Genomic DNA, 10,379 nt, shown 5'->3' on the forward strand with positions numbered 1-10,379 from the left:
TTAGTCGTCTTTGACTGCTTGCCATCTTTAACTGCTGTTTTTTGTCATTGTGATGTTCTTTTGTTCTTTTTGCTACCCATGATGACTGTACTAAAGAGTAATATGTACTAGCTAAAGTAATAGATTACAATGAGAGCTCATGAGACATGCGTACTTCCCTTTTCAGAGCTAGCCGGGAACTAACGCTTAGTTTCGCACAAAGTTGGCGAAATATTCTCCCTCCACCTTCCTCCCTTCCCCTCCACAATCGTATTGGCCGTTGATACACTGGGCGAGTGTAAATTCAATCAAATTTCAACGTTATTCGCTGCGCCTGAAGGTCCTAAGTGGCACGCCTCCTTCTAGTGTGGGTTGCGTCTTTAAATCTGTCCCTTTAATCCTCACCCAGGACCTTTAAATTGCGCGCGGCTGGAAAATTATTTGTCGGGATTTATTTCTAAGTGGTATACGAACATTTTGAACACAGTTTTGAAAAATGCCATATCTTGACCAAATTCACCCCCCCAGGTGTCGCGTACCCCCTTAAGATGCAACTCATTTATTCTACAGCTATATTCTATATTTTATTCTGGCAAATGTCAGAATTTTCTGTTTGGTTCAAGGATAAAACCTTGATTATTTATAGGTAAAAAAATAATAATAAAGAATAAATAAACATATAAAAAAAATCAACAAGTTCCTACAGCCAAATGGCACAACTACTATACAAATTTATTCTGGTCAATATCTAATGATCATACTTACCTGAGGACTGAGGGCCAATTACATGACTCAAAGCATTGACTGTAACTATCACTTCAATGAAATTACCAAATGTTTAACATCTACGATGCTGTGCCTCAAATCCTGTACCTTATCTGGCCACCCTGTGCAGCAGTTACAAAAACAAAGCAGAATTTAGCAATCTCACTCACCTCAAGGTCTGTGTATGTTTTTTGACAGTGATGGCAAATGAAGGATGCTCGACTTGTCTGATCTCTTTCTTCCATTTCAAGTTTTTTCCGAATGTGGTCAAGCTTATATTTGACAACATTAACAAAGCTCTGATAAGAAAAAATATATACATATTAGCTACAATGTCTCCCTTTACTGAACACACACACACCAATCTCACCAGTCACTCCACTATAACTACTCCTGCCTTTATCAGACATTCCACATGACATTCATCTATTGACACAAGTCTATAACATACCTTGTAATTGATAAAGTAATACTGTTCCCTTTGTGTCTTGCCATCATCAAGTGTGACCATCTTCATTCTTGACTGAATAAACTTGTCTGTCTTAAGAGTATTGATTCTTTGTCTAAGCATTTTTCGGTCAAACTTGAGAAGATCACATAAATCATCTTCATTCATACCTTGAAAAAGAAAATCACGGATTCAATTAAACAAAGCAAATGCCATGACAGTCCCCAACTGCACTTGCTCTTGTCCACCAGCACTGTAGATCCTCCTTGGCAAATCCCATGGCATAACCTAAGTCCACCTTCACTGTCTCTGGACAGATATGATTTCTAGGATGTAATCAAAGCCTACATGGGCAGCCCCTCAGCCTTGTCTATTCTCATTTCCCTCAGAGATTAACTTCATGAAAAGGGTAATCATCACGGAGTTATGCTCTATGGCTGTAATGCCTTGGATGGCACTCAGTAATATGGTAATTACATGCCTCATATCAGTAACATCAAGAGTCTTGGTTTAAAACTTGACCTCTACAATGATATCCCATGACCCTTCACAGAGACTCTATGCTGAAGGCATTCAGACATGACTTACAAGCCTTGGTAAGAGTTAAAATCTTATACCATATGGAAAGACAAGGATCATATATATCTTTGTTTTCCTCCACAGGTACCTGCAATGCCAGATAGTTCAGTTGAGACTATCTATAAATCCTTAGGCCACTCCTGACTACCTACAGACTTCCATGATTTCATAACCAAGACAGGTGAATTTGTAAGATCCCTACATTTTTTTCACAGACAGCAGATTGATGTTCAGTTTTACCAAAGAAAGAAGAAGAAGAAGAAGAAGAAGAAGAAGAAGAAGAAGAAGAAAAAAAAAAAAAAAAAAACAGTATTGAAGTCCTACTGGTTTTGCTTCCTCATCCAGTGATTTGAGTGCAAGTACTAAAACATCTACAAGTTCTGCAATGAGTATAGCATTATCAGTAAGTATGAAAATGAATACTATAAGAACTGAAAATATAATTTTAAGCATAAGATAAAGGAAGCAAAGAGGAGAGCAGATGTGAAATGGGGAAAGAGTATGACAGAAAATTTTGAAAGTAATAAAAAGATGTTTTGGAAGGAAATTAAAAGAGGAAGAGGAGGCATATCAGGTAGAGAACAAAAAGGTAAAAGGTGCAGATGGAGAGATGATAATGGAAGAGTGGGCAGTGAGAGGAAGGTGGGCAGAGTATTTTAGGGAGTTGCTAAATATGAAGGAAGATAGGGAGGGAAGGGTAGTTGCAGTGGGAAGCACTAAGAAAATGAGAGTGATGAGTGAGGAAAATGGAGGAGAAATAGGGAAGGATGAAGTGAGAGCAGCTGTTAAGATGATGAGAGCAGGTAAGGCACCTGGGTTGGATGGATGCCATGCAGAATGTCTGAAGAAAGGAGGTATAGTTATGGAGGACTGGCTGGTGAGGTTATTTAATGTTTCTTTATGAGAGGGTAGAGTGCCGGAGGACTGGAGGAGTGCCTGTATAGTTCCGCTTTACAAAGGAAAGGGGGACAAATGTGAGTGTAGTAGCTACAGAGGGATCAGCTTGTTGAGTGTAGTTGGGAAGGCTTATGGGAGGGTCTTGATTGAGAGGATTAGGAGAGGAAGAGAGGGAGTAATTGGTGAGGAACAGTGTGGTTTTAGGACAGGTAGAGGATGTGTAGATCAGATTTTTGTGGTAAGACAGATATGTGAGAAAGCTATAGGAAAAGTTAAGGATGTTTTTTGGGCTTTTATGGATCTGGAAAAGGCTTACAACAGGGTAGACAGAAAGGGACTGTGGGAGGTACTGCAGATATATGAGATAGGAGGAAAGCTGTTAAGAGCAGTCAAGAGTTTTTATGAGAGTAGTAGAGCTTGCGTTAGGATTAGAAATGGAGAGAGTGAATGGTTTGAGGTAAAGGTGGGACTTTGTCAGGGGTGTGTTATGTCGCCCAGGCTGTTCAATCTTTACATGGATGGGGTGGTGCGAGAGGTGAATGCAAGCGTAGTGGGTCAGGGGTTGGAGATGATTAAAGAAAATGGAGAAAAGTGGGAGGTGAGCCAGCTGTTGTTTGCTGACGACACTGCACTTGTAGCAGGATCAGAGGAGGGATTAAGGAAGTTAGTGACAGAGTTTGAGAAGGTGTGTGAAAGAAGGAAGCAAAATTAAGGTGATGAGATGTACAAGGGGAGAGTGTGACAGTAGGCTGGAAGTGAGCATTAGGGGTGAGAAACTGGAGGAAGTGGATAGTTTTAGATACTTGGGTGCAAATGTGACAGGAAAGGGAGGAGTGGGGGTGGAGGTAGAATGTAGATTAAGAGAAGCAAGTAAATGCCTTGGTGGATTAAAAAGTGTAATGAGAAATAGACATTTGGGAATGGATGCTAAGAGGAGGTTATATGAAGGAGTGATTGTGCCAACAGCAATGTACGGGACAGAAACATGGAACATAAGAGAGGAAGAGAGGAGTTTGAATGTGTTTGAGATGAAATGTCTGAGAAGTATGATTGGGGTTACTAGGCTGGATAGAGTGAGAAATAAGGAGGTGAGGAGGAGAACAGGGGTGGAAAGGGAGATGGGAGATAGGGTTGATGAAAGAGTATTGGGATGGTTTGGACACATGGAAAGAATGAGTGAAGAAACATTAGTAAAAGAAGTGTGGAAGGCGGAGGTGGAAGGAGTGAATATGAGGGGGCGTCCTAGGATGAGATGGATGGATGGGGTGAAAGGGGCATTACAAAAGAAAGGAATGTCTGTAGAGGAAGGACGGGAGAGGACAGAAGATAGGGGTGAATGGAGAAGGGTTGTGTATAGATGAGGCTGTGATGCATGAGGGGGAGTGGGTAGGGGGATGGGGGGTGAGGAAGTATGTATGAGAAAAAATTTGACTCAGGCCAAAGGGATTTCTCCGTCTTCTCCTTTTCTGCATGAGGGGACGGAGAGTGGGGGGGTCGCCGAATTTATGAAGCGGCCTTGCTGTGGATGTGGTGTGTCTTGCGACACTGCTTCTGACCCAGGGCAGTGGACAGGATGCAGGGATGATCCGTCATCCAGGAGGTGCTAAGATAGGAGGGAGGGAGGAGAGTGGAGGGAAGTGGAATATATGGGAAATTAAATGGGTGGGAGTGATTTCTTTGCCTTTTTCTTTTTGGCTACCCCCCATGTAAAGGGGAAAAGCCATTTTCAGAGCTACTTGCACCTCATCTTTTCAGTTTCAAAATATTGTATCTTTTGTACAATGTATTTGATACTGCTGCAAACTGCAAATATATGTTGCCATTTTTTCTTTAAAGTACTTCTTACTTTTTATTCATGAATACTGTTAAAACAGTACACACATTGTATGTTCCTAAATTTAATAAACAAAAATATTCTGCAATAAATTTTATTAAATGACTTTAATTAGTTATAATGGATAAATAGTTATTTGGGGCCTCATGACAACAGTTATGTGTTACTAATGTGGCCTTTGAGGTACTCCCAGTTTGACATGCCATTGAAACTTTTAAACATATGACTAGATTATTCATAAACATGAACTGGCACTATATCTTTTGTCAGTAGCTGCAATAGTGGTATCATGGCCACTCTCCACTCAGTAGTTAAGAAAGTCTACATAACAGTACACATCTACATAGTGAACAAGATGATATTAACTTATCTCTAAAGAAAAGCTAACATAGTATGTCTCTGAATTATGTTATATTGTCATGGTGACACATCCAGCATGGAGCGAGGGGCCACATAGAACACTGATCAGACAAAGAACCATGTGGCACTGAGCCAAGGCAAGCCTAAGTGGGAGGTGTTTAGTGGGGCACCTCAAGCTAACCAAAACCCATGTGGCCTACAGTCAGTTAGGCTAGGGCATTCAGAGCCAGAGATGCCAGAAACCTGAGTACAAAATATCTTAACTGGATTCAATTCCAGTCACAAAGGCTGCAGCAAGGGAATTCGTTGAAAGGAATATGAGAAGCAGCTAAAGGAAGTGTAAAAGGAGGAAACAAGCAGCCTAGGAGAGGAAGTGTAAAAGAAGGAAACAGACAGGAGGAGAAGAAAAAGGATGATGTTTGGCACTGATGACAATGGATTGCGGCCTACCCTATGAAGGTAATGGTCAAGGGCCAGCAGGGACATTCACCCAGCAGCCAGCCTCTCACCACAGTAAGAGTATCCCCCTGTGTTAATAGTTTAGGAGTGCTGTCTCCTGGCATAATTTACAACTACTTCCAATAAAGAGGAAGAAAATAGTTCTGTGTTAGTGTGACCTCTTGGCAGCTCGCCCAAGCATACCATAATATACCATCCCATTCAGTAAAGAGAACCTGAATATACTCACAGAGATTTCTGACTAACATATCCACAATCAGCACATCCTCTATGGAGTAGAAGCCTCGGACCACTAACCGAGCTAAGGTTTGTAGACTCTGGGGCACTTCAGTTTTTATGTCGCCATCCATGATAACAGTTCCTGAAGATAACATCATTATTAGCCCCTTCTGTACTGGGTGGCTCTTATCCTAAAACCCAAATTTTACAAACTTCCCTTCATACAGAATCAGGTTGGGAGAGGATATTATTATTTGAAAATGACACATGAGAGGAGGGGGGCACCAATGACAGGTACTTTCATGTGGTGCTCCTGCAAGATGGAAAGCAAAGCTGAGGATTATAAAAAAAAAAAAAAAAAAAAAAAAAAAATGTTCTAAGGGGAGAGTGGGGAAATATCAGATCATTTCCTGGTGGAAGGTAAATTGAGAGTGGAGAATAGGTGGAGAAAGAGGAAAAGGACAGAAGGTAGGGAGATACTTAGAGTGAACTGCTTAAATGAGGAAAAAAAGGAGAATGAATATAAGAAGAAGTTGAGAGAGGAGTGGGAGAGAGTAAAGGATAGATTAGAACTAGGAGTGGAGGAGGAATGGGGATGGTTTAAGGAGGGAGTCATAAGGTGTGCAAAGATGGTGTGTGGAACAAGGAGGGTGGGAGGAAATAGAAAGAAGGGTAGTGAGTGGTGGGATGAGGAAGCAAAGAAGGGTGTAGAAAAGAAGAAGCAGGCATTCATAGAGTGGCTACAAATTAGGACGAGGGAATCGTATGAGAGGTACAAAGTAAAGAGAAAGGAAGTTAAGCATAAGATGAAGGAAGCAAAGAGGAGAGCAGATGTGAAATGGGGAAAGACTATGATAGAAAATTTTGAAACAATGATATATACAGGTAGTCATCGACTTATGACCGAGTTCGGTTCCAACAGACAGGTCGTAAGCCAATTTGGACGCAAGTCGGACTTTATATACATATAGTATATATTACCCTTTACATATATATTACACTTTAAATATTATTTTTGTTACTGTATATATATATTGTATATTATATTTAGTATACTGAAATAATCTTAGCATCTTTGAACTATGTTGTATGGTATTTTTTAGCCTTTTTATAATTTTATCTGATTTTCTTTGGGAAACATAGCTGAGGTCTAAGCATTCAGAATGATATTTAATACTGTATTTGTTAACCTTTTTATTATTTTACCATCAGACTTTCTTTAGGAAACGTATGCATGCTGAATAAAATCTTATTATCTTTGATCTACATTGTTTAATATTCATTAACTTTTTTATCATTCTCATTTGGAAACGTAGCCTAGGCCTACGCATACTTAATAAAGTCTTGTCATCTTTGACCTACAAATACTTTTTAGTTGGTCAAATTAAAATCATTGCAAGGCAAAATTTGGATTTTTTTTTATTTCAAAACACATTCTTTTCGTTTAAGTACTGTACCAAAAATATTGTTACCGACAACAGACTAGGCATAAACAAAGATTACTGTTACATTTTATTAATTGCAAAACATAAAAATATAAAATGCTGTGCCGAACAAATTTGTATGGTATTACATACACTTTGTTCTTTCAATCTAAATTTGATCATGAAAGTTCAAAAAATCACTTTTCAGCTGATCTTTATTTCCTGGTTATTTTGAATAGCTTAAGAAAAGGCTCTGTAAGAGTGTGATGTCTGTTCATGTCTCTGGTATTGAGTGTTGGTGGCTGGCTGATGATGCATGCCAAGTGATGTCATGCCACAAGACCACAGTGAAGTCGGTGATACCTGGTGGTCTATCTACATTGAGTAGGAGATAGGACCCCACCAGTCTTTCTCCTTTCCTATATTATAGGTACGCCCGAATCCACGCGCGGCGCCACTGTCGACCATGCACTGTTTACGTCGCCATTTGTTGCGGCCCACTAGCTTTTGTTTAGTTTAATTTGAATGCTTCCCGCGTTCAGCGCATGCGCAAGATATTCAAATTACCTTGTTGTTTTGCAAGTGTATGCCCAATTCTTGAAATAGAAACAGTTTTTCAGCGATTTAAACAGAAATTTGGTTATCAAACTCGACAACATAGTTTTCCGAGTAAAAATATTAAGGTAAGGCATCAATAAACATAATTTTAAGTTAGATAAACAAGTTTATCAACCTATTTTCTCCTGGAAATGAGAAGCTTAAGATCGTTGATCACTTGATGTTTGAGCTTAGTGGCATTATATGTAGGCATATCACCCATGAATCTGATGCGTCCAGTTCGTGTTTTATTTTGTTTACACATCACCATTAACAGCTTCATGGTTGCCATGAAAAGGCAAATATGGTATGATGGAGATGTCTCACATTGTTTTTGACATGCTCATGTGATTTGTTGATCCATAAAACTCAAGTAGTCCGAATTTTAATAAAATTGGACCAGGGGTTTAGAGTTAATTTGTATTTCTTTACCGAAATCTATACAAATTACCACCAAAAATGGGGGCTAAAAAATTAATTAAAAAAATCATATCTCCCTTATTTTTCAAACTATTTCAAAAATTTAAAAAGCATTTTGTTTCTAATAAAATTGTCTTTCATATGCAACAATAATTTAAAGGTTAATTTTTTTATTTTTTTTTTTATTTTGTGGGCGTACCTATATATTATAATGCAGTTAGGTAAATACAACAACCTTCTACTACCCCACCTCTCCTCTCAAACAACAATCATATTATATAGGTACCCCCACAAAAAAAAAAAAAAATTAACCTTTATATTATTGTTGCATGTGAAAGACAACTTTATTAGAAACAAAATGCTTTTTAAATTTTTGAAATAGCTTGAAAAATAAGGGAGATACGATTTTTTGAATTATTTTCTTAGCCCGCATTTTTGGCTCGACTTTACCATAACAAAGTGTTAGAATTAAGGGTGGTAATTTGTAAAGATTTCGGTAAAGAAATACACATTAACTCTAAACCACTGGTCCAATTTTATTAAAATTCGGAATACTTGGGTTTTATGGATCAACAAATCACATGAGCATGTCAAAAACAATGTGAGACATCTCCATCATACCATATTTGCCTTTTCATGGCAACCATGAAGCTGTCGCTAAACGCCGACCGAAGTCGACCGACGCCGACCAAAACCACACAATGACGGTTTTTGCTCAAATGCATAATTTATATATAAAAAATAGCACATGGTTGCATTATTTGACCTATTTTCTTTAAAATGGATAATTTCCATGTAAAATGATCAAAGAGAAGTTACGTTTTTATCCTCTGAAAAATTATCAGCCGGCAACCAACGCCGACGAAACCCAAACAATGACGTTGGTTGCCGGTTGATAATTTTGTAGAGGATAAAAACGTAACTTCTCTTCGATCATTCTACATGGAAATCACACATTTTAAAGAAAATAGGTCAAATAATGCAACCATATGCTATTTTTTATATATAAATTATGCATTTGAGCAAAAACCGTCATTGTGTGATTTTGGTCGTCAATGGTAATAGTAAACAAAATCGAACGCGAACTGGACGCATCAGATTCATGGGTGATATGGCTACATTCCGGGGATTTAAGCTCAATTATGATGTGATACACGATATTAAGCTTCTCATGTCCGGGAGAAAATAGGTTGATAAACTTGTTTATGTAACTTAAAATTATGTTTAGAGATTCCTTACCTTAATATTTTTACTCGGAAAACTATGTTGCCGAGTTTGACAACCAAATTTCTGTTTAAATCGCTGACATTTTTTTTCTATTTCAAGAATTAGCCTTCACTTGCAAAACAACAAGATAATTTGAATATCTTTCGCATGCGCTAAGCGCGGGAAGCATTCAAATTGAACCAAATAAAACCTAGTGGGCCGCAACATATGGCCATGAAAACAATACATGGTCGACAGTGGCGCCGCGCGTGGATTCGGGGGTACCTATATTATACCTAATTTTAAGAGACTCACAATCAATACCTACTTTTCTTCTTTCCACCTTGTGACCTTTCTCTACAAAAGATGGGCTTCTTTCCAAACTATGATTGCCCCACATCTCATGATATAATACACCTTCAAACATGACACATCAATGTTTTTATGACTTGACACTACACCAACCTCCTACTAGCTAAATCTACAATACAGCTAGACAGCAGCATAGTGTTGCCCATAAGTTTAGAAGCACTGGTGAACAGTCGGCGACAATACTACAACTACTTGTAGTGGTCATGACTATCAGGACATTCGACGTGTCTTCGAAATGGCCATGATTCATGTGAATCACTTTACAATACCATGTAGATATTCACGTATGACTACATGTCAACCCTTACCTGTCAAATGCTAAGACATATATAAAATTTCCCTAACATATACAGCTGACTGTTTTTGGATAAACGAGGTTTCAATGCCACAGTATCTGTTGTAAAGTTTCACCCAACTAAAATAAAGTTGTATCACTTCAGTAATCATATAACCAGTCACCCATTACACATGTTGCTACTAATTTCTATAAAAAATCTTGGATTATGTATAAGGCCAGTATACAAGAAACTTTCCTTAATTTCTTACCACTTCGCCTGATAATTGTAATCTAATATCAAGCGACTTTTCTCCTTCCCTCTATTCAAGTCGTACTGTTTAGTGTTTACACTTTAAAATATGAGGGACCTGAAGATTAATTGACAAAAACTCCCAGAGGTACCTTTAACGTAAAAATCATAAGTAGACTGATATTTTTCACTATTTATTCAAATTCAATTTTAAATCAAATAAATAAAAAATATGATTGTCTCGCCTCATTAAAATTACGAATACAAACCTTGACGTCAGGAAATCACATGGC

At 38.2% G+C, this 10,379-nt stretch overlaps 1 protein-coding gene across 2 annotated transcripts in view; it reads right to left on the reverse strand.

Annotated features, from left to right (window-relative positions):
• The window catches only part of TfIIEalpha (transcription factor IIEalpha), a 76,957-nt gene extending 66,578 nt beyond the window's left edge, over positions 1 to 10,379 (reverse strand). The window contains exons 1-4 of one of the 2 annotated variants that reach the window (XM_076210162.1): positions 10,356 to 10,379; positions 5,551 to 5,682; positions 1,196 to 1,362; positions 915 to 1,043 (exon numbers count right to left, since the gene is read on the reverse strand). In XM_076210162.1, coding sequence (XP_076066277.1) covers positions 915 to 1,043; positions 1,196 to 1,362; positions 5,551 to 5,671 — 417 coding nt within the window. In that variant the 5' untranslated portion in view covers positions 5,672 to 5,682; positions 10,356 to 10,379. Of the gene's footprint in view, positions 1 to 914; positions 1,044 to 1,195; positions 1,363 to 5,550; positions 5,683 to 10,105; positions 10,230 to 10,355 lie in introns of those variants that run through there. The other variant, XM_076210161.1, reaches the window with a different exon arrangement.

Source organism: Oratosquilla oratoria, chromosome 27 (assembly GCF_046742065.1).
Source record: "Oratosquilla oratoria isolate Oo_2021 chromosome 27, ASM4674206v1, whole genome shotgun sequence".
NCBI classification, from domain to species: domain Eukaryota; kingdom Metazoa; phylum Arthropoda; class Malacostraca; order Stomatopoda; family Squillidae; genus Oratosquilla; species Oratosquilla oratoria.